This window comes from Lissotriton helveticus, chromosome 7 (genome assembly GCF_964261635.1).
Source record: "Lissotriton helveticus chromosome 7, aLisHel1.1, whole genome shotgun sequence".
NCBI lineage: Eukaryota > Metazoa > Chordata > Amphibia > Caudata > Salamandridae > Lissotriton > Lissotriton helveticus.
The window spans coordinates 590,498,636-590,524,051 of NC_136068.1; the positions used below are offsets into that span (position 1 = coordinate 590,498,636).

The following is a 25,416-nucleotide window of genomic DNA, read 5'->3' on the forward strand; positions in this document are numbered from 1 at the left end:
CCTGACTTGAACCCTGTCACCTACTTCCCACTTAGGATCCTTCACCCCATGCTTAGTGTCATACCACAACTTGTACTTGTCTTGGTGAAGTCGAACCTTCTCTGCCCTTGCCTCTTGATCCACTACTCTGGGCTCACCCCCACTCAGCCAACTAGGATTAAACTTGGTGCATGGTTCGCGACCACGCAATGCCACAAAAGGTGAGATGCCTGTGACATTATTAGGAGAGGTGTGGTAAGCCCATAGACACTTCCTAATAGACTCTTCTACATCATGTCCATTGGTTGCAGCTAATTGGATGTGTTCCTTGATGATTCTGTTAGCTCGCTCCACCAGCCCATTGGCCTTAGGACAGTTTAAAGCGGTGGTTTCATGCTTGATGTTCAAACCCTTTAGGAAAGTACGCATTTCATCTGAGCAAAACTGCACCCCATTGTCAGTGACCAGAGTCACTGGTATGCCTTCCTCAACGAATACACCATTTAAGAACTCTATCACTGTCTTCGTCGTGACAGAATGGACAATTTTTTGCTTGATCCAATGGGTCGTGTAATCAATTAAAACCAGCATGAATTTCCTCCTTTCTCCTAATTCAAGCATGGGGCCGATAATGTCCATAGCCAGCTTGCTCCACGGCTTGTTTGGCACTTCTACAGGAGATAATGGAGCTTTCTGAATTGTCTTAATTTATCACTTTTTGCGCATGCCCCGCAATCCTTAACAGCTTGTTCGGCCATGGCATCCATCCTGGGGAACCAGTAGCTGGATCTGACTCTGGCTTTGGTAAGGCTACGCCCTAGATGGCCTTCATGCGCCAATTCGATGACTTTCTTCCTGAGGCCCTTCGGTGGAACTGCTCTCTGGTAGCGATAGATTCTTCCGTTGATGAGGCTTAGTTCATTCCTCACTTCCCAAAATTCTTCTATAATGGGTTCAAGTTCGCTCTTCCTGCTCGGCCATCCTTTCTCCATGTATTCCTTCAGGGCATTTATTTCCTTGTCTTCCTTAGTCTCCGTTTCCCACTCTTCTTCTGTGATGGCAGACGTCTCCATCATAAGTACCGGACTGTCTAGAGCTTCTTCTTTTTCTCCCACCTCCGGTAACGGTGATCTTGAAAGGAAATCAGCAATCTTATTCTCCTTACCTGGCACGTACTCCACGTTGAAATTATAATGCTCCAGGCCCAAAATCCATCTGCTGATGCGAGGAGTACAATTCTCTAATCCCTTCACAGAAAATATGAATGTGAGGGGTTTGTGATCTGTCCGGATGGTGAACCTTAAACCCCATAAGAAAAACTTGAAATGTCTTACAGCCCAGAAACAGGCCAGGGCCTCCCTTTCGATTACGGAGTAGTTCTTTTCCGGATTAGTGAGACTCCTGGAAGCAAACGCAATGATTTTCTCCTCTTTACCATCCTTTTGTATTAAAGTTGCTCCCAGGCCTTTGTTGGAAGCATCAGTGGCAAGTATGGTTTTCTTTGAAGCATCAAAAGTTCCTAATGCTGGGGAGGTTAACAATTCCTCTTTCAACGATTTTACCGCAGCATCATGCTCCTTGTTCCACAGGAAATCCTTGTCCTTCATCAACTCTCTCATAGGCTCCCACTTGGCTGAAAAGTTGTTTACGTACTTTGACATATACTCTAAAAGCCCTTGTGGCCGTTTGGGTGGGAATAGGCAAGAGGCGAGTCTTGGTAGGGTTCGAACAAGGTTTTAATGAAAGAAACAGTCTGTCCGTACAAGTGGGGCGCACACGTAATGGCTGAGGGGACCGGCTTCTTTCCTTTCTTGTTTTGATGTTTCCTTCCTGCTCCCGGCGTCGGGTCGGGCTCCGCCTCCCAGGCACGTCGGGCTCCGTCTTGCCCCAGGCTCCACCGAGGGGGGAACAAGAAAAACAGAGGAGGTATAAGTAACCGGTAAGATCCTACAGATAGTAAAGGGAAAGGGGGTGAGGGACAACTCTGTGATGCAATCCTGTTTCGATCAGTGAGGGGAGTGCAGGGGGTCTCGTTATACTACGGGACAGCCGGTCTTCCTTTCCCAAATCTCAACCACCCTGTGACCCGACCCCGTACCTCTGTTAGCCACGCCCCTCCGGGGGAGTGGCTGGGCGAAGCGTGTGTCCGGTGCCCTCCTGGGTTCGTCGCTGCCGCTGGTCTCCTCAGCACGTCTTGCAGTCGGCTCCTCGGGTCTTCCTCCTCTCCGCAGGCTGCTCCTCCTCTGGCCGCGCCGCCGCCCTCTCGCTCTCCTGAGCCCTCCGGTGAAGTCTTGGTCCCGGCTCGGTTCAAAGTCCCAGCTGATCCACTGAACAGCTCTGCTCCCGCTCTCCAAGGAAATCCTCGGTTCCGGTCTTCTCCTCCGCTCCCTGTCTCTTCCTCTCTCCGCTCCGCTCTCCGCTCGATTCCGCTGCTCCCCGCCTCTCCTCCACTCTGTTCCTCTCTGACCACTCCTCCGGTGTATAGACACACCTGGTCTGGGTTTTGGGCGTCTTTTAAAGGAAAGAGCAGCCCCTCCTCCTCTTCACCTGCGCTGGGCCAGTTAAAGGGGTCGTGCTCCAGGTCATCCTCATCGCAGCTATACTGGACCGCCCCAGGGGCCCAATGCGGGGTCTCCGCCACCTGTTGAGAGAAGAGGGGGGGGTCACAGATTAAAGGCGCACTCCGGGGTGTAGGGGGGGTTGCCCCCCTTCCCGGTTACAGCCCTAAAAAGGATTTCAGTTCTTCCTTGTTCTTGGGGCTAGGTGCTTCCTTCACCGCTCGGATTAAACTGCTCTTCGGCCTGAAACCTTCTTCAGTGATCTTGTGGCCTAGATACTCAACCTCCTTCACTTTTATTTTACATTTTTCCTTTTTTAGAGTCAGGCCTGCTTCCATAAGTCTGCTGAACACTTGTTTCACGACTCCATCATGTTCTTCCTCAGTCTGGCCATATACTAGGATGTCGTCTTGGAAACACATGGTGTTCTCCACTCCTTCCAGTATTTTCTGCATTGCCTTCTGGAAAATAGCTGCTGCAGACGCCAGGCCAAATGGCATTCGTTTGAACATGAATGCTCCCATTGGGGTGATGAACGCCGTGAGGGGCCTAGATTCCGGATGGAGTTCTATTTGGTGATATGCCATGGACAGGTCGATCACACTGAAGTACTTAGCTGGTCCCATGGTACTCAGCATTTCATTGATTATGGGTAATGGATGTCTTTCCACCCATATACTGTCATTTAGGCTGCGCAAATCCACACAGAGACGAATACCCTCTCCATTGGCCTTGGCCGCGATGACAATAGGAGCCAACCACTCTGTGCAGGTTACAGGTTGTATTATCTCTAATTCACACAGCTTGCGCAATTCTTCTTCTAGAGGTGCCTTCAACTTGAGGGGTACAGGGCGAAGTTTATGTACAACTGGTTTTGCATTATACTTCAATTTAATTCTGTGCTGGAACATGTGCAAGCACCCAAGCTCATTTCTAAATAGTTGCCCAAATTCCTCACAAATGTTTCCAGATCCCTGGTACTTGTCAGTGAGTAACACCTGTTCTGCACTATTAGGATCTAGAATGATTCCCAGCTCTTTTTGGTGAACCCAACCTAACAAATTGGATCCTGATTCTACAACATACACTGGACCAAAAGTTTCTCTGTCCTTAAAGCATATTTGAACATTTTTCATGCCCACCAAAGGTATTTTCCCCTTGTTATACCCTGTGGGAGAAATATCAGGCATCTTTAATTGTTTAACATTGCAATTTTCCATGCAGACAAAATCATCTCTGTTAAGTAAAGTATAAGGAGAGCAAGAATCTGCATACATTTCTACAAGTTGGCCATCAAGAAAAACATCACATTTAGGATAAATAGCATTTACTGTTCCTTCAATATCCTTTACCTGCAAAATAATTTTCTCTAATCTTTGTCCTATGCACTTTACCTCTCTGGCTGTATTTTTCTCAGTACTCTTACCCTCACTTCTGGAATATTGTTCACCATCCCTACATACTCTCGCAAAATGCCCTCTCCTATTACATTTTTGCATGTGACAAACCTGGCAGGGCACTGGTAAAAAGTAGCAAAATGATTATTACTTCCACACCTATAGCATTTAGGTCCTCTCTCTTTGGTTTCTCCTCTGATATGACTGTCTTTAGATCTTATCTTACATATTTCACTGACCTCCTCCTCATCTTTTATAGAAGCTACCTCCTCCCCATTAGTTTTCATCTCCTTAATGCATCTGGCTGTGTGTTCGACAGATTTAGCAATTTCAATAGCTTCCTTCAACCCTGGGTTCTTCGCTAGTAACTTCTCCTGGATACGGGGGTTATTGGTACATCTCACGAGTTGATCCCTAATAAGTGAATCTGTGAGACTACCAAACTCACATAACTGCGTTAAACCCCACAAAGCAGCAATAAAATTCTGTACAGACTCTTGCTTCCCCTGATTCCTTTTGAAAAACTTATGGCGTTCCAACACCACATTGACCTTATCTCCAAAGTGTTTCTCTAGCTTTTCCATGGTTTGCTCATACTCATCCGCTACTGTCTCATCCTGTCCTTCCTGATCTATCGCAGGTAAAGAATCATATACCTTGCGCCCATGCCTACCTAAATTGTGTAGTAAAATATGTTTTTTCCTTTCTGCCCTATATTTTTCTCCTTCTACTGCTATCAAATACGACTCAAATAATTTCACCCACTCCTTCCAACTTATTTCAGGTTCCCCTAACTCATTCAGGAAAGGCGGGGGTTGACTCATACTTGCCGCTGCCATAATGAATCTTATGCACAGTACACTTTGAGAACGTAAAAGAAAATAAACAGGGAAAATGTACAGTAATGAATTCCACTGTGAGCACTCTTAGGAAGAAAAAAAAACACTCTAACATTACATTAGCTTCAACATTTTGTAGAATACCGTAAATGGCAATTTCCTAGATTTCAGGGTCAGTGTAATATCCCTCAATCGCCACGCAAAGGCAGTCAGGTGGCACGGCGATTTTTAAACAGAGGAAACCCTCGGAGATGTGGTCATTTAGCAGTCACGAAACTGTGGCAGCAAGGAGTTAACTTTCCAAGCAGAATAGCCGGCCCTTAGTTACTGGCGCGCCGGGAACGTCCCTGCTATCCGGTTACTAAGAATCCTGACGTGACTGAAGTCTCCGGCTCCACAACTCTTCCGCACCCGATGGCTCTGGAGAACAGCTGCCCACGTCCGCGAAACACACCAGGAACAGCAGACAGGGGGTGTCTGCACTGACAAGATGACGGAAAGCCTTCCACAGCTCCGCACACGCACACCAGTCGAACGCCTCAGAACCACAAAATCGAACGACAGCAGCAGCGGGAAGCTTTGTCCAGGCGACACCTCAAGTCAACAACGCAGGCACAGGACAGGCTCACCACACAACGGTAAGATTTCTCCCTTATGCTTTTACTTCCTTAAGGTTGCTAGGCATAATAGACATAGCCCGATTTCATCACGAATATAAGAATGGCAGCCAATAGGATGGTGGCAGCAGCCCAAAAGTTAAACTCTTGTGGATAGGCGCTTGGCTCCAATATTTTTCTCTGAAGCTGCTAACACCCAGAGTCACACGTATGCATTCTCTCACCTCCTCAGAATGGAGAACTCGAATCGATAGCAGTAGCCAGTAGCATGAAAACAAGATGAGGATCAACCGCTTACATCCCTTTCAGCTGAATAAATTCCCAACACGAATCCTCTAGGACGATTCTTCTTTTACTTCTTCCAATTGTGTGGAGAGAGCACACAAAGGGGAAATGATTAATTACTGCCCCCTGCGCAGTTCCGTCGCCAGTGTTAAAAGGTATAGAAATCTCCAGAGACCAAGATAGGAGTAACAGGTCTGTTTATTAATCATCCACTCTCCTCACTGGAGAGCTTCTCAACATTCCATGGCAAGCTCTAAGGCCGGCCATACCAACAGGGTCAGTGGGGTAGGGGTGATGGAATAAACCAACAAGGAGAATAAATTACAACATATCCTTTGCCGAATTCAACCTGAACATCTAGCAGACCCTGGGGGGCTGGTCCTAATCCCGTATCCTCCCACTCTTGAACAAGAATAACACACGTGGCATTAAAAACATGTCATTGCGTTGGCGCATACCACTGCTGAAAAGTGTCCATGATGTCTTGTACACCATACTGGGGGCATTCGTAATCGCGCTGCGGACAAGGAGGTCTAGCTTGTCTTGTTCTTCGGGACCTGGAAGCGGACTACGGGTCTGCCTATGAGGAAGAACAGGAGTCCTGTTTAACGACCCAAAGAAAGGGGACAAAAAGCCAGAGACAGTGTCAACCATCCACTTACGAAATGAGGGGGAATCTGTCATAAGGACAGGGGACACAGTATTAGGCGGGGCAGAAGAGGGGGTGACCGGTATAAAGGGAGTCTGAGGCAAAGGAGGTGGCGGGATTGGCATTATCGAAAGGGGCTGTGGCGAAGGTGCAGGGACCGGTTGTGGAACAACAGGTGGCTGAGCGGGTGGCAATAGTAGGGGTGCATTGGCACCCGGTGCATAGGGCGGGGGTAATCGCAAAAGGTGGGAAATTAAAGGATCCTTTTCGGGGTCATCATCCTTGTATGCAGGGCTTTAGTTGACAGCGCTGGATAACACTTATCCACCGCCATACGATGTTGTCTATCCAAAGCCTCAATCGCATGATCGGTCTCATTGTCTTTGAACTGCTGGGCAGCCTGTATAACAGACATGCCCTTTTCCTTCCTATCCCTTTTTGCTTGTTTAATTTCTTTCTGTTTGGCTTCCTTGCGCCAAAGGCGAAAGGAGTCAAACATAGCCGGCCGGGCTTTTCTCTTAAACAATATAGCTTCCAAATTATCTAATATATCAGGCTCGAAACTACCATTCTGTGGCCACTGCAAAACACCATATTTTTTCGTGTAGCGGACCCATGCCTCATTAAAGGCGATGGGGCCGACACCATGTTTAGAATAGAGTTCATAGGTGGGAGTTCCGGCCGGAGGAATTGGACAAGAATCCTCCAGTCGGGAATCCCTATCACAACAACACCACCACCATCTTTTGAACTTACTGAAACCAGGCATCGTTATTTCACTGGCCTCCTTACAAACATCAAGGGGTTAATCAATCAACACAGCACAAAATGTACTCACCCCTCGGCTTTGGCTTTTGCAAAAGCCGAATCAAAGAAAAATCAAAAACAACAAAAAAGAGTGGGAGCTACCCACTATTACTTAACCAAATGTTCTCTCACGCCAACAGAGGTCCGTCTAACGTCTCGCAATGCCAGTCATTACCAAAGGGGACCAAGGCAGGGCGGCAGTCAGGGCAGCAGTCACTAGCAGCAGTTGGAAAGGAGAAGCCGCGCTGCAAAGACCTTTGGTCCACTTTCGACATGCAGGGGTCGATCGCGTGGTGCGCTTCCTCCGGAATTTCCTCGCGGGGCTCCTCACGACCCTCGGGCTTGACCGCGACCTCTGAAGTCGCCCCACGTTGGGCGTCAGTTGAAGAACCGGGCCTTTATGGGCCTGGCGGGGCAGGGCACGCCTGAGATCTCCGAGTTCACCTGCCTTGTTGTACAGAGACACGGAACACTCTGTTAGCGTAGAAAACTGAATTTATTAGCTGCAGCTATGCACAGTTATCCTAGAAGTACATTAATGGTAGGTTCTCAGGAGACTGCCACTTCACTCCGTGGCTCACAGTCTTTTATAACCATATACACCCACATAAGAACACTCCCAATGCACAAAATATAAGCCAATAGAAAAATATTCTTTTGGTCAAAACAAGGCACCACGTAATCAAATCGTCCTTCCCTTGTGTCATGTTCTTGCCCAACCCCACAAGTCAATCAATAATAGCACCCCTAAGTCAATCAATAATGGCAGGACGTGTTTGTGTACTACAAAGGACAACTTGCAAAATAGGACGAGGCGGGAAAAGAACAATGAAGGCCAACAGATAGTTAGGACAAGGATTAGTCAGTCGGGGAAAGAATACTGAAAGCCAACAGATAGTTGGAACACGGATTAGTCAATCAGACTGGTTCCTGGTATCGACTTCACCACAAGGATAAGGGGGGGGGTTATTTGACACGTAGCAGTACAAATGGCAACGAAATACAAAATGGAGTCGCAACTGAATTTCCTCAGGACTACGTTAACCAGCATGCTGGCTGACGAACTTGGTGAGCCACGCCCACTCAGGGCAGAGAATTCATTAAATGGTGCTTGAATTCGAAGGAAAGTTGTGGATGCCTCTCTGTTACAAATTCCATGATGAAGAGGTGTAGAGGCCTTGAAACGCGTCGGAAATGGCATCAAATTGATGGAGAGGGGGCAGGAAAGCTGTAATAAGGCCAAACAAGCTGGATAGCTGAATCGTGGTGTGCCCTCTCGAAGCGCAAGAGCGTTTTTGCTAAATACACACATATATAGATATATATATTTTTAAATGAAAAAAGCAACAGTTAAAGTTTAGTCGTAGTTAGGAAAACTTTATTGATTCTTTCTAAACAAACCAAACTTAAACTACACAAACATTAGCAATTCTCAAGTTATAGTTATTTCCTAAATTTATGATTTATGCACCACCTTTAAATTGCTATACCTTTATTCTTTATTTCTATACAAACCAAACTTAAATTACAAAAAGATTATAATTTCTAAAGTTACAGTTATACCTTAAATTTAGAATGTATGCACCAGCTTCTCAATATTATAAGTAGTGCATCTCCATACACACTGCTTGCAGCTGGCAGAACACACAGCCATAACTAAAACTAGCCACTCTACCATACACAGTGTTCTAACAAAAGATGTGATTTGAGATGTGGTAAGTGTTGTTATTAGTGTTATGATTTCATATTGTATAACTGATGCATCATAAAAGGGTATAAGTAAGATCACTTCTTCTGTTGGTCTTTCAACAGGTATATATTGGCTGTATGTGTTGTGAGTGGCAGTATTTTGTCAGATCACATATGCACATCTGTATAATAGAAGTGCACATCCATTCCAGTGATGGTGGAAAATACTTTACCCTTCTGATGCTCCCTTATGTCAATTATTATTACTTTTTTTTAATTTTTGTTATTTATATCTGGTTAAGCTATGCCTTCAGGTTACAGTAATTCAGGTCAAAAAACACATGCCAGTCACCACATTTTTAAATATTTACATCACCATACAAAGGAAATTGTAAACGGTGCAAAAAAGATTCAAAAATATATTTTTGTTTAAATTGTGGTGACATCCATGTGTAAAAACGGTTTTAGCTTTAAGTAAAGGCAAAAAAAGGGTTGGTGACTACCTCATTATGGAAAAAAAAGAGGAGTATATGGCATTTACAAGTTATGAATCCTTACCTCCGTTTGAAATTGTTTGGCCTAAAAAGAGGTGCCTTGTAAACCAGGTCTTTATGTTTTTTGGTCGATTGTCGAGTGGAGGGCGACCTGGTTTTTCTTCCCTCTAAGTATGCATACAGTAATTCAGGGCCAATGGTACCTTTGTTTTGCACCGATAATAATCGTATTTGCCTGTGATGTGCATTGAAACCAAAATAGGTTTCTATACCTGTTCTAGGTATGCTTGCCTCCTATGAAGCACCCATACGGTGCTTTTAAAATTGCGATTGCTATTTATTTTTTTGATTTACAATTGTTATTGCAGGTATCTGGTTCCACGTTTAAGCAGCCTGTTTTTGTTGTTATTATTTTTGTGACATATCCTTGAAATAATAAAAATATCTCCCAGATTTTCCAAAGCCAGACCTATTGGCTTTGCCAGTACTTGTTTTTCATGTATTTAAAATAATGAAGCATCATTCACAACAAGTTTAGAAATGGAAATTTTAACATTTGCCTCATTTTATGATGTATTCTAGTGAGTTCTGCGGAATGCATTTATTTTAATGGATGTAAAGTGGGCTTTCCCCGTGGGAGCTGCAGAAAGTAAATAGTTCTTACCGGGCACTGTTTACCTTGTGTTCTTGCCACTGTTTCTATCATCTCTATGTTAGGGGTTGCAAGAGGCAAACTCAAGGGGTTGAAGCTGTGACCCCTGGTGAGTCCTTAAAGACATCCATGAATGTGTAGAAGGAATTTTTCTAGCAATACATTTAGATTCGGGGTGATTGAGATACTTCACTGGGAGTCCTCAGCACTTTACATTAAACCCTTCCTGAAGGCATGGTCACATACTGCTCCCTTCCTGAAGGCATGGTCACATACTGCTCCCTTCCTGAAGGCATGGTCACATACTGCTCCCTTCCTGAAGGCATGGTCACATACTGCTCCCTTCCTGAAGGCATGCTCACATACTGCTCCCTTCCTTAAGGCATGGTCACATACTGCTCCCTTCCTTAAGGCATGGTCACATACTGCTGTTCTTCTTTCAGAACCATGGCGGAAATGTCAGCAGCACCGAAGCCAATCCCGAGGCCAAGCCAGACTCGGGCCCAGTGAAGTACTGCTGCGTGTACCTCCCGGACGGCACGGCCTCACTCACCGCCGTGCGGCAGGGCCTCTCTATCCGCGAGATGCTCTCTGGCATCTGCCAGAAGCGTGGCCTCTGTCTGTCTGATGTGAAGCTCTACCTCCCGGGAAGCAAGCAGGTATGTGATAGGGTGAATGAACGTGTTCATAAACATGGAATCTACCGCTAGGAATGCTGGGTATGTGGCTAGCTGGGGCCATAGGCACTGCAGGTAGCCAGAGGACTTAAGACAGCTGGGTCAGAGCAAGTGCAGGGCTCCAGTATCCCTGGGAACGGTGAGTATGGACGCTCCCTCCAATCAGGGCACTGCTCTCACAACATGAGAGCAGCGGCAGGATTGGAGCCTGCACTGCAGCATCCGGTTGCAGCTGAGAGACGGTCCTGAGCTGAGGTCGGAAGATGTCAGTTCAGTCCTGAGTCAGTTAAGGTAAGTTATTTGTATTTTATTTCAAAAGTTTGCGCGCTCTCCCGCCCACTCCCCGTAGATGCCAGCCACTACTGCAAGCAAGGTGCTTTTTTCATGAAAATACTGCATTATGTAGTAATGCTGCTTAGCAATAAATCGATGACCCAGATGTGTGGTATTACGCTTCTTTATTTATACAATCGTGCTTATCTGAAGAGCGCCGAGCCGGCGCTGTACCTATGTCGGATGTCGCGCCCTTCACTCCAGTTGCGCGCGCATCATCTAAAATGGCCGCCGCACGTCACGTCATGACGTGACGTGCATAAACTAGTAAGCGCCACTACATATCTCCCCTTTTTTCCACACAACAACAAAGTCACTTACAGTTCACTGTTCATCTCGTAGTCTCGAAACCTGGAGGGCCTCACCACAGACCTACCACTCCTGGTCACCCTGGTGGGGTTCTCCGGGGGGCCTTGGCTCTGCGCCTCGTCACTTCTTTCCTCTCTCGGCCCAGCTGCGGTCTCTTCTGGGCTCCTCCTTTGTAAGTCCGCATCGGTTTCTTGGTGATCATTCACTCTCCTCTCCTCTACCAGTTCATCTCTGGCACTACCTCCTCCTTGCTGCTCACCAGCGTCTTGTTCCATCTCAGCGTTCAGTTCATCCCTGTCTTCCCAGTCAGTTCCAATTTGCTTCCAATGCAGAATCTTGTTACACCTGGCCATGCGGTCTTGGGACCACACATTCCCATCACTCAGCAGGGCCGCCCGGTCATATACTTCCTTGACTTGCATGGGCCTGCTGTATTTACTGTCTCCTTTCTTCTGTAACGTCGCCAACTTTACTCTTACCCACTCGCCCTTTTCCAACCTTGCTCCTTTCACATTCTTCCGTTTGTTGTAGTGGTTGGTATAAATGGACTGTGCCTTTTCCAGGTTGGCACGCACCACCGCGGGAGACCACTCACTGGTGATGACCTTCTCCTTCCAAACCTGGTTGTCATGGGTGAAGGGTTCACGCCCTCTCAATATCTGGAATGGGCTGTATCCAGTTCCAGTTGGAGTTATCCTGTAGGCCCATACCATGTTCTCTATGGCTTTCTCCCAATCCTTGTTTCCGGAAATCGCAGCTTGTACGGCACCCATCACCACCCTGTTAAAACGTTCCACCATGCCATTCCCAGCTGGGTGGTAGATAGCTGTGTGTCTGACCGTGATGCCGTTCCTCTGCATGAATTGGTTCCACCTTTCGGACGTGAATTGGGGGCCATTGTCACTGAGGATGGCCTTGGGGATACCCTCCCTCACAAACGTGTCCGACAAAAATCTTAGAATGTTCTCGGTGTCCATGGTCTCATCCACCTTCACCTCCGGCCACTTAGAGTATCGATCCATGAGGACACATACATATTTCTGAGTGCCCTGGTCATCAAGAATGGGTCCCAGTATGTCTATGGATAATTCCTCCCACGGGTTCTGCGGAATTTCGAACTGTCCTAGTGCAGGACGCAGGGGTTTGAGCGTCTTGTCAGCTCCTTGGCACTGTGGACACTCTCTGACATGCCTCTCTGCTCTTATGTCCATGCCGGGCCACCAGTAGTTTTGTTTTGCCGTTAACTTCAATTTCCCGATGCCAAGGTGGCCCTCGTGTAACATGTCCAGTAACTTGGTGATGAGGTTCCTTGGAGGGATCACTTTGTCTCCTCTATATATAAACACTCCTCTGTCCCCTACCGACAATTCTTCTCTCACTTCATAGTATGGCTTGATCTGTTCACTCGCGTGTCTCTTATCTGGCCAGCCCTTGACAATGTACATTTTTACTTCTTTCATGACGCTGTCCTCCTCGTATTCCTCTGTCCACTCCTGGTAGCTGATGATCTTCTCCTGATCCTCCACTAGGGCTACCAATTCCCTTTGGTCTGTAGGGTCTTCTTCACCTGGCTCCATGGCCGCCGCCCTGCTCAGGTAGTCTGCTACTCGGTTCCGATTTCCTGGAATGTACTCCACATCATACCTGAATTCGAGTAGTTTCAATGTCATTTTTGATATTCTGGGAGTAGCGTTGGCGTGTCCACTAGATGTTAGCACCTTCACCAAGGGCTTATGGTCTGTCCTAAGCAGGAATCGGGTTCCCCATAGGAACTGCCGAAATCTCGATGTGGCCCACACCACGGCCAACATCTCCTTCTCTATTACACTGTATTTGCTTTCAGTGGTCGTTAGTGCCCGGGATGCAAAACTGATCGTCTCCATCTGTCCCTGTCCACGATCTTGCATGAGCACTGCACCCAAGCCCTTGTCGCTGGCGTCGGTTGTGAGCACCGTGGCGCCCTGTGGATCATATCCTTTCAGCGGCACTGCTCCAGTGACGTCCTTCTTGATTGTGTCGAACTCACTTTGTGCCTCCGGCGTCCATTGGAAACTGGTGCTCTCCCTGGTCAGCATCCTCATATGGTGTGTCTTTGAAGCAAAGTGTACCACAAATTTACTGTAGTACTCCGCCATACCCAAAAATGATCTAACCTCCTCCTTGTTGGTGGGGGGCGGAGCTTCAGCGATTGCCTTTACATTTTCTGCTTTTGGAGTGATGCCTTGTACCCCAATTTCATGGCCTAGATAAGTCACTGACTCCAGGCCCAGTCGGCATTTTGTCCACTCGGCTGTGAGGCCTTTGATTTCCAGGGTTTTTAGCACTTTTCCCAGTTTCTGATCATGGTCCATTTTGTCTCGCCCCATCACCAGAATGTCATCCTGGAAATATTGGATGCCTGTCATGTCCCTAAACAGCTGGTGCATTAGCTTCTGGAACACGGCTGCTGCCGAGGCCAGTCCAAATGGCATGCGGCGGAACTGGTAGCAGCCGAATGGGGTGATGAATGATGTGAGTTTCCTGCTATCCGGGTGCAATTCTATTTGGTGGTAAGCGGAGGTCAAATCGATGGTGGAGTACCATTTGACCCCCTGGTTTTCGCCAACATTTCATCTATTCTTGGGAGGGGGAATTTCTCCACGACAATGTTCTTATTCAGCTCGCTCAAGTCCACACAAAGCCTGACCTTCCCGTTGGGCTTCATGACTACCACCAACGGTGCGAGCCATTCCGCACAGGTAATGGGTTCAATTATCCCTTTATTTTCCAAGTCTTGAAGCTCTGTTTGAACTGCCTCTCTTACCGCTATCGGTACGTTCCTTACTTTGTGGGCGACGGGACTGGCGTCATTCTTGAGTACGATCTTGTGTTGGAATCTCTCCAGTTTTCCCACTGTGCCTCCAAACACCTTTGGGTAGTCCTCTTTCCACTTAGTCAGATTGGGCCACGTTTCCGGTTCCGTGAGCAGGATCTGTTCTTTTCCTCCTGGGTCTAATTTTATTCCCAGGTCGCCCTGATCCAGCCATCCCAGTACAGACGGTCCCCTCTCTGAGACGTACAGTTTACATAGCGCTGATCGGCCTCTAAACTCGAATTTTAGGAGCCGGAAACCCACCATAGGGATGCGGTCGCCATTATATGTGACTGGTCGGATGTCCAGTTTCTCCAACTCTGGTCCTAGCTTAGGTCTGAAGGTGTCGTCCCACACCGCTCTTTGAACAATAGTGTAGGGGGAGCCTGTATCCGCCACTACACTGATGGTTATTCCGCCCATCTTCATTTCTAGTACTGGTTTGGTTGTCCTTGTTCCATCCACGCTCAATACCTGGTCATATATGCATAAGACCGTGACTACTTCTTCTTCTTTGGACCCGTCCTGGTTCTCCTCTTCTTGGTCGATGTATTTCACCACGTTTTTTGACATTTTCTTCCGGCACACCTTCTCGTAATGGCCGATGATGCCGCAGTGCATGCACTTGGCCCTGAATGCGGGACATCTTCTATCGTGTGCTTCGTGGGACCAACTTCCACACCTGTAGCACGTTTTCTTGGTGTCGTTGCCAGCTTGTTTTCCTTGCTGCCCCATGCTGCCTTGCCATTTGTTGTGTCCCTTTTGTGCGGGGCTCTTGTACTTCTGGTCCCTGCGAGATTCCTCTTCATATACTTTGTTTACCATGGCACTGGCTGCTGTGTCTTTCTTGGTAGCGTCGGCGCACCTGCGTGCGAGTTCTGCCCTCTTGACGATGACCATCACATCTTTGAGTGTGGTGTCCCCACTCGCCCACAGCTTGTCCTGAACGTTCGTGCTGGAGGTGTGCATCACTATCTGGTCTTTGATAAACTCCTCCTCCCACTCTCTGTACCTGCACGTGGCCGCTAGTTTCTTCAGGGCCGCTACGTATTCCTCAATCGACTCTCCAACTCGTTGTTTCCTCTGCTGAAAATTGAATCTGTCGACTGATACGCATACAGTGGGTCGATAATGTTCGTTTAGGTCGTCGATGGCGTGGGCATATACATCATCGTCCGTGCTATCTCTTTGTTTGGGCACCAGGCTCTTGTATATCCTGAGTCCTTCTGGCCCCAAGTTTAGTAGTAGAATGCGTTTCTTCCTTTTGGAGTTGAAGTTCTCTTCATTTTCATCTTCCAGGACCCCTATAAAGTTGTCTATATATTCTCGCCAGTCCTCCCACTTCATCAGTGGTTCCCCTGGTTTCGGTAGGAACTGGACCGGCGCTATGGCGTATCCCGCTGATGTACTCATCTCCTCTTCCTTGACTGTGGGTGCCCTGTCTCCTTTGCTGGTGGGGCTGCCGGGGGTGCTGTCCGCTTCTTCTTTGCAGGGTTGCGCCTGGGGACTCTTGGTGTCAGCCCTCTCCCCCTGCTTAGTGGCTGCCAGCTCGCTGTCTCTAGTGTACGTGGGCGGTTTGGATTTGGCGCGCTTTTCTAGTCTGCACGCAGTCTCTGCGCCGCCTCCCTGCTGGCTTCTCTGTTCGGGCAGTTATGGGCTCTGCCACGCTCTTCAGTTTCTTTTTTTTCTATAAGTGAACTTATCTTTTGCATAAGTCCTGGTTGTGGTCCGTTGGCGCTGCTAGTATCCTGTGGTCTCTCCGATTCTTACTGCAGCAGGGTCTGTGTAGGCTGGAGCTCTCGTGACTCTCCCTGCGTTCCCTCGTTGATTCTGGTCCTGTCCCGACCTCGTCGCCACTGTAGTAATGCTGCTTAGCAATAAATCGATGACCCAGATGTGTGGTATTACGCTTCTTTATTTATACAATCGTGCTTATCTGAAGAGCGCCGAGCCGGCGCTGTACCTATGTCGGATGTCGCGCCCTTCACTCCGGTTGCGCGCGCATCATCTAAAATGGCCACCGCACGTCACGTCATGACGTGACGTGCATAAACTAGTAAGCGCCACTACACATTATTCTAGAAATCAAACCCAGAATGTAATGGTTCCAACCAGTGATGTGTAGTACTGTGATGCTTTATAGGGCAGCAGGGCTTCACTGTTCATGAATACTCGTGCAGGTGGAGAATGTACAACACAACCATTTGTATACATTGACTCTCATGTAGGAACAGCACATCAATACCATCTAGGTGGAAGTGTGGGGTACTGTTAACAGCTCTAAACCTAATTTAGTTTTTATTACAGAAACGTGGCTTAACAGCTATTCTATGCCTGAGCTAGCATTGGTGGTGCCTGTTGGGTATAAGGTGCTAATAAGCATTCGGGAAGGTAGACAGGGGGTGGCGTTGAAATCCTTTTTAGAGATATTTACGAGTGCAGGGAGGTGAGCAAACCCACAGTGGGGGACTGCAAGATTATATGTTATTAGCTCTCCCTCAATTCTACAATTATCTTGGACGGAGCTATTCTTTATAGACCCCTGGCTATAATTCACAGCTGGCAGCCAAGCTCTCTGCACTACTGTCTTCATTTACGGTATGAGCAGTTTTTGATGATTGGAGATTTCAGTCTTCATTTTTACTTGTGTTAAAATGTTTTATTAGCCTTTTATAAATACAATACAGAAGCGCCTTAGAACAATAAATAACTGAAATAATATATTAGTAAATGTATAGAGCATAGATACATTACTTAATTAGACCAAAAATAACATTATATTTGATAATGTGATTGATGAATCAAACAAATTTTGAGGTGAAACGAATTCCTTGAGTAGGAATCTAGAGAACGAGAAGCAAATATTACAATTGAACCAATGGATTATGGATGCGAAGCATTAAGCAGGACATACTCTTGCCTTGGTGATTTCTAATTTGTGCACCTTTACAATACAATCCACTGATTCCATCCTGTGTTCGGATCATTTTGTGATCAAATTCTCCTTCCCTGCACTAAGTAGACCCCCTGTTAATTATGAAGCCACTTCGTTTATTATAAGACCATGGAGGAGAGTTAATCTTGAGCCTTTTACAAAAAAAAACCTTTGTTGAATGGGGACCAAACTCTAAAAACAAATGTTAGCGTACTCGAAAAAGGTTTGGTTAAGGCACTAGATGTCTGTGCACCCCAGAAATTAAGGACTTCGACCAGATTTTCACCATCTGAGAAGTGGTATTCTAATGATTTGAGGAAAGGGAAAAGATGCTGTAAAGCCCTAGAGCGCCGTTGGCGGCGCTCTAAAGGACCAGAGAAGCGAATGGCCTTCAGAACCACATTAAATACCTATGACAAACCGCTAAGGCAAGCAAAGAAACAGCATTTTGCGAGGAGACTGGAGTAGAATAATGGCTATTCAAAATAGTTAAGGAACTGTCCCTCGCTGTTTCTTTAAATCAAACAGCCATAGCCTCAGTTTAGCATTGTGAGGAGCTGGCCACATTATTTAACAAGAAAATCAATATGATTTATTTAACCTTTGTGATTCATTTCCTGGTGGAAGAGATAATCCTCAGAGATGCCAGTCTGCACCCTGGGGTTTCAGTACATTGGGGCGGGTTTTTGGATCTCACCGCAGAGATGGTGGAAAAAACTATGATGAAGGTGAATCTGTTTAATCTCTGGACCCCCTGCCCCCATTTTATCTTCTCATGGCTGGCCCCCATATTAAGTCCATATTTTACATGATTTTCCAATTATTAGCTGACAAATGCAAAATTTCCATCCATCCAGAAGCATGCCCTGGTGTTGCCACTGGCGAAGAAAGCCGGAGTGGATACGACTATTATATCTAATTATCGCCCTATTTTGCTTTTACTGTATATGGCTAAAGTGCTGGAAAGTCGAGTTAACAATCAACTATCTCACTTTCTTTTGGTTGCCACCCAAAGAGGATTTAGAGCCAATAACAGCACAGAATCCACCTTGTCAGATCAGAAGCAGATCAAGATAAGGCAGTAGCCTTAATCTCACTAGATCTGTCCACGGCTTTCGATATGGCGTTGAATTCCCTATTAATACAGAGGCTGGCCGGCTGCATGAGGCCGATGTGCATTCTGCTACTTTGCAGTGGTTTGGATTTTTTTGGGAGCAAAAGGCCCCATTCCAGAAAACTGTCCCCTTTCATTTTCACCCCTGCCTGCCCAACTGCAGGGTCCATTAATGGCCATCTCTTAGCCCTTCCTTGTTTAACATTTATATCTCTTCTCTGGTGGGCATTGTTAAGACCTGGGGCCTTAATATCCTCTCGTACGCTGATGACACCCAGCTTATTATTTCTATCGACAAGAGACACAGAAAGACACAAGGTAACTGATTAGGCTCCATATCTGATGTGGCCAAAGGATGAAAATGCAGTGTCTGAAACTCAATGCAGACAAAACCAAAATATTGCTCTTTGGAGGGGTAAACAAAGTGTGGAATGACAAATTGTAGCCTTTTACTTTTGGTCCTGCCCGTAAGACGAAAAGAGTAGCTAAGAACTTGGGATTTCTGATAGATGATTCACTCTCTATGCAGGATCAAGTGAATGCAGTGTGTTGGAGATGTTTTGGATTCCTAAGTATGCGGAGGAAGCTTTTTCGATGGATCCCGGTAGTTTGGTGCAGGAATGTTGTTCAGGCGCTAATCATGAGCAGGCTAGACTGTGGCAATGCTTTGTATCTAGTATCGAATATTTCTTTAATTGCTTTCAACTAATCCAAAGTAAGGCAGCCAGATACTTACTTTGGATTGTCTCAACTCGCTTCACTGGCTTCTGGTGTGCAAGGGAGCCAAGTTCAAGCTATTATGTTTTGTACAGAAGGCACTCCAGGACACCACACCAACAATTCTGCATAACCGAGTGTCTTTTGACAAAGCAGTACGAGCGCTTCGATCTATAAATCAAGCTCTGGTGTGCAGCAGACGAATTTGGAAGTCTAGAATGGGTGGCAGCTCTTTTAGTCATCTAGCAGCACTCTACTGGAATTCTCTCCCTCTGGGAATTCGACTAATTGGAGATTTCTTCACTTTATGGAAGTGGTTGAAGACTTGGCTATTTCCCGTGTAGTGGTGGCTAATATATTTAGTGTGGTGTTATTGGCTCAATACCACTATATCCCTTAGGGGATAATGGAACGCTTTATAAATACTTTTAATAATAATAGTCCCAGAAGTTTAAATGGTCTGATAGTCATATGCGCTATTAAACCTTTGATTCTAGCATTGAATCTGGTGGTTCTGTTTTTCTTGTCCGTCACTTATGTCATTACACATGTTGCGAGCCACTGTTTTTAGTAAGTGTTTGGATTGCAACTATACAGCCATCATTCTTTCTGTGTTCGAGTACTGACAATCATTTTTGATTTTCTTGTGTTATTTAAGGACATCGTGCACCTTCCTCTTTTTATTTTGAATTGTGAAATAGAGCACATATAACTGATCAAATCACAGCTGCAAGTAAACAAATACCCTTTTCCCAGTACATCAGGAACAGTGCATAAAGATAACATAGCAGATTTAGTCATCTAGAAGTGCGTGTTTGATATTACCCCAAAGGGAATTCTATTGTACCTCTCACAAAGGAAGTACTAATAAGGGTACACGTTTCAGTAGAGTAATGGAAGTTATTAGGTGATGGTAAAATATTCTGGGCAGACTTGGTGTTTTCCTCATGTTGTATCTGTACTAATACCTTTGGAGATTGTGGGCATTATATTTCTCAAGTATGTCAAAAAGCATCTACATTTCTGCAAAAATATTGGCAATTCTATTTTCTGCGATTCTCGATTTACTTTAAAACGAGTGATGTTTCTCTACTAATTAAGAATGTATAGAACTGAAAATCATTTTAGTTAAACGATTAGTAGGGTTTGCACTTTGTCAGCTTTCTACTGAAGATGGAAAGTCTGGGTACATCTAGTTATTCCTGTGTTAGTAGGTAACCGGTCAGATGAAAGTACAAATCTGCACTGTGCTGTTTTTGTTTTAAGTTTGAGCATATCAGACAGAGCAAGGTTGCAAAATACCTATTGTGCACTTATCAAGAGCTTACAGGGGCTTACAGCCCGCCCATTGCTACCATTATTTTGGTTTTATTGTCACATTCATTTGCTTGCTAGTTATTGAATGGCTTTTCTTGTCCATCGTGTTTGTCCCTCCCCTGGACATAGCCTCTTTACCATCCTTCTGAATGGCTGGCGTATGTCCTTCAAACGCACAAAATGAGGAATGCTAGTAATTTGTCTAACCACTGACTATCATTTGGGGTAGCATTCCAACCCATCGTTCTTTTGCCCTCCATGCCACCTAATATTGGACCCAGCCATATGAAAATCAACCTTGACCCGGCTCCAGTAAGAACAGTCCAGCCCGAATGGCCCGGTCAGGTACCCACTAAACTGGAACACAAGCAACCTAAGACCATTTTTGCCCTGATTTGGGCTTGTGAGTTGGGTGCAGCATGGTTCAGGTGGCACAGTGAGCAAGCTACCCATGTCTGGGCATACTCTTGGCCACGTAGGGTGTTACATCAAACACACAAAAGGTGATGGGAAGAATGTTTGCAGTTTGTCTAATGTCAAAGTCAAAGTCAAAGTCAAAAAGGCTTTATTTCGACATATAACAATATCTTAAAAAGCATACATACAGTAAGAAAAAATACTTTTCAGTACATTTAAAATAAACCGTAACTTTCTGCTATCAGAAAATGGTTCTGTAGGTTTTAAAATAAGCATTTTAGTTTAAAACAGACCATAGTAAAAAGTGTAATTAAACAATTTGCCTAAGTCTTTTTGACCGGATTCGCCATGCCCACCCAAGGTACTTCGAGGTGGCACATGCGTAAAAAGTGCGGGTGTCCGAATAGAGAATCCTTAAGGCCACGTTGCAATGCCTAGTGCCCAGAGTACGACACATAGGCTTAAGCCATTTTGACCGTGGAACTATATATGCAGGACACTCAAATAAAAAGTGGGGGACAGATTCTCTGCGCTGTGGGCAGAAGGGACACCACGGAGCAGTCTGGTATGGGATTTTCCAATGACAAGTAAATTCCATTACAGGGAGAAGACCAGTTCTAAATTTAAAATACAAGGACCTTTCCCAAGGGGCTGAGATGGTGTCCAGATACAGTTCTCTATAGGGGGTATCTTTGGACTCCATGAAGTTTCTAGTCGACTTGCATATCGAGGTGGAGGAATTCCTTCTGTTTGTTACCCAATTCCAATAAAGTTGTTTAATTGTGGATTTGGGAGGGGCAGACTGTTGATGCCATGCTTCTTCCAGCCCCAAATTGGTAAGTAAGGCTTTAATGTCCGTTAGCCACTTTATTTTCGCCCACCCTGTCGATCTTAGTATCTCCCGTAGACCATCCGCATAACTTGAGAGTTCAGGAACTCTCCAGATGCGAGCCCACAGAAGCAAAGGGCGTAACTTCGCTAGGTCTTCTATGGCCCGACAGCCCATGTCCAATTGCAGAGGCAAGATGGGGACAGACGGGCCAAGGGACATCAGGCTTCTCAAGAAGGAATTCTCAGCTCGAGTAAGGTCTTTCAAGTTCGACATTCCCCATAATTCCGCCCCATACAAGGCAGCACTTACTCCTCTGGCCGCGTAGATGTCCAATACTGCAGCTATGGGTTTAGTTGAGGCTGCTCTCTGCTCTTTTAGCAGGGTCCCGGTTATTCTTTTTAGATTTAACAACATTTTAAGCAGATGCTGGTCCCATTTCATGGAATCCACCAACCTGATGCCCAGATAATCGAAGGTTTTTGTCCTGTCCAATGCCACAGAGCCCAATGTTGGCGGGGGGCCCAGTTTTTGCGGAGGGTTCAAAATAAGGTACTTTGTTTTGTCTGTATTTATACAGAGACCTCTTTGTTTACAAAAATCGTCAAAGCCTGAGAGAAGCTTTTGTAGGCCCATTGGCGATTTTGACAGGAGCAAAGTATCGTCCGCAAAAAGCAGGGTGGGAATAAAGCGACCTGCCAGACGAGGGGCATCTGCTGGAATCCTTAACAAGTGGTCCACCACCCCATTAACATAGAGCGAAAAGAGTGTTGGGGCAAGGACACACCCTTGCCGCACTCCTCTGTTCACATCTATTCTTCGGGTTTTTTGGCCATTGGGACCCCAGCGAATTTGGGCGTAGTTGCTTTCATGAAACTTCATGACCAGGTGGAGCAGGTAAGGTGGCAGGCCAAGATCATTAAGAACCTTCCATAGATTATTTCTGGGGACCACATCGAAGGCCGTCCGGAGGTCGATGAAGGCCAAGTATAATGTACCCTTCCCAATTGTGACGACCTTCCAGTGGATCATAAGAAGCCTTAGTGATTGTTCAATTGTTCCAGTGCCAGCACGGAACCCTGCCTGAAAATCCGAGAGGATCCTGTTCTCATCTGCCCATTGTTGTATTCTTGTTAAAAGAACCTTGCCTGCGACTTTTTGTGAACAGTCGATCAGGCTGATTGGCCTGTAGTTCCCTGGGTCATCTCTCGAACCTTTTTTGTGCAGGGGAACCACTTCAGCGGCCATCCAAGAGGCAGGCAGAGGTGCGCTTTCCAAAGCAGCATTCAAAACCGAGGAGATCAGTGTGCTCCAATCATCTATATCCGCTCGGAGCAAGTCACCCGGAAGACCATCGGGGCCAGCCGCCTTGCGTGGAGCCAGAGATTTTATTGCACTTTCCGCTTCTATCTTAGTGAACAGTCTTTCCTCGAATCTTTCCATCACTCTGAGGGGCTGAGGTAAAACGAAATCCAACGCTTCAACTGCGGTTGCCGTATACAATTTCGAAAAATGTGTAAACCATAAGTCCTCGGTTATATTACAGGTGATAACTGTATCAAGGGGTCTGTTCTTCTTGTGAACTAAGTCCCAGAAAGCTTTTGCGTTTTTTCCGCCACTGGCAGTTCGGAGATCCTGCCAGAACTTGTCTTCCCAGTCTCTCTTTGCTGTTTTAAGCTCCGATTTATAGCCCTTCCGTTCAGTGGATATTAGGATAGCATTTCCACTTTTCACCGCCAATATCAGGGCTCTCTTCTTGGCACGACACTCCTTCGTGTACCATCCTGACTTGCCTTTTTGGTTATTACGATTAGGGTTCCCATTTTTTACTTTGGCCTTAAAAAGGTCCCCAATTGAGAGTGCGACCTCACAGAACAATGCTGTAATCTGATTAGGGCAAATAGGTTGACTTTTTAAAATGGCACTGGCTGTGGAAGTAACAGTTCTGATACATGCCATTTTCTCCTCATCTATTGCCACTTTGTCCCATTTCAAGCGTCTTAAGCAGTTTGTTGGGACCACTCCTCCCAGTGGCCCTGTTGCAAAAGCATCATGGTTTCCACTTCCAAGGAAGTTCTCTTTCCACCAGATTGATAAGGTCAAAGAAAGGGCGTTATGATCGCTGTCCAGGGAGGGAAGAACTACCATATCCTTCATATGAGCCCACAAAGAAAAATTTAGAAGGATATAATCGATCCGGGAAGAATGACCGACCCTGTTATATGTATGAGCCCCCACTAGGTCTGATGGTGTCCTCCCATTGGCTGCCCTTAGGCCATGCTCTAAAGTGAGGGAATTTAGTTGGATGATTCTGGGAGTCCAGCTATTTATGATGGGCAAGTCAAGTGACGGGACACCTCTCCTAGAATCTTCATCATTTAGATCCAAGGATTCATCGGGTAACAAAGGCTCAAATGTACAATTGAAATCCCCCATGACCAAAATTAGGGAATCGCTACAGCACTCACCCAGGGCTGCCTCCAGGTCCAAGAGCGTTGGTGACAAAGCTCTCCCGGAGGCCCCTCGTGTATAAATATTGATAATCTCCAGTTTTTCTGCTCTCCTCGGGCAAGTTACAGTGAGGTGCATCAAATCTGGAGTTTTTTGGGGGTGATGGTGTACCCTCCATCCCAAAGTAATGTCTATCCAAACCAAGAGACCTCCGAAGGGGCGACCTCTTCCCGAAGCTGGAATTTCCGCCGGGACAAAAAAGGTGGCATTTCCTACTCGGTGCCTTGGTTCTACGCACCATGTCTCTTGAAATGCGCAAACTGAGTGGGGTTCAATGAGCGCCACCCAGTCTGGGACATCTAGCTTACTGCTTAAGCCTGCCACATTCCAACTAATGATTTTCAAAGGGGCATGATGCTGGGGCTCATTATAACCGCTATTCCCACCCTGAGGACCCAAAATTTGAGGTCCAGCCACTAGTTCAAGATTATCTGTCCCATCGCCTGAAGGAATGGGTAAGATTGGGATAGGCGAGGGATGGGGCACAACAATATTGGTCAGCGCAACCTCCCCTGCCAGAGAAGTTGTGTTAGCCCTTTGGGGGGAGACATTTATTACCTCTAAGGTGTTAAGTCACCAGCCCCAACCCTGTGGAGTGGTTGGTTGGGAAGGGGTCCATACACTTGCTCTAGGATCCAAGGTTGGATAATGAGGGAACCATACACCTCTACCCCCATCTTGGAAAAAATTATTATTATTATTATTGTTATTTATATTGAGCCCCATTAAGGGGGGGGGGTGATAAAAATACCCCAAATCCCTAGTTTGTATGTCGCAAAAGTTGTGCTGCGACTGTTGGCTACAAATCATGCCAGCAGCTCTGGGATCATTAAAATTAATCAACACACAATCCCCGGTAATAGCCTTGCGTCTGTTACCGATCCAACCCACCCGTCGGACAAAGGCTACTCTGCCATCAATGTGCCCTGGGAGGGGTCTATTAGCTTTTAGCCAAGAGAGCGTCTTGTGTTTGAGTTCGGAATAGGACTCACGAGAGCCCTCTTCAAGCTCGGGTACCCCTGTTAAGATAACCACATAGGGCTTACAGCCAGGCGGAAGACTAGCATTTGGCATACGCCGTTTTATCCTGTCTTTGGCTAGGAATTTTGTTGTGGTTTTTACTGGGGGTTTGGGCGCTACATGCGAAGCAGAAGTAGGAGGGGATGCGATTATGATTGCCGCGCCATTACTTACAGTCACTGTATCTCCAGTTGCCTTAGTTTTGGAAGTGGCAGGCTTGGGATTTGCAGCAAATTTGACCTTGGGTGCCTTTGGTACATGGGTGCTAGATTTATTCATTGGGCGTGCCAAACTAGACTCAGGGGTTGGGGTCGATGAGAGGGGTATGGTTCCAGTGATAGGTTTGGGAGCCTTAGCCAAGGCAGGCGTTTTTAAACTAGGTGAGGGATCGGGGAGGGCTGTCGGGATAAACGGAACTGT

At 46.3% G+C, this 25,416-nt stretch overlaps 1 protein-coding gene across 3 annotated transcripts in view; it reads left to right on the top strand.

Annotated features, from left to right (window-relative positions):
• RGS14 (regulator of G protein signaling 14) overlaps nucleotides 1-25,416 on the top strand; it is a 409,263-nt gene that overhangs the window by 330,893 nt on the left and 52,954 nt on the right. For all 3 annotated transcript variants that reach the window (XM_078652746.1, XM_078652748.1, XM_078652749.1), the window contains one exon: nucleotides 10,410-10,625. In XM_078652746.1, the coding sequence (XP_078508872.1) occupies nucleotides 10,410-10,625 (216 nt within the window). The remainder of the gene's footprint in view (nucleotides 1-10,409; nucleotides 10,626-25,416) is intronic.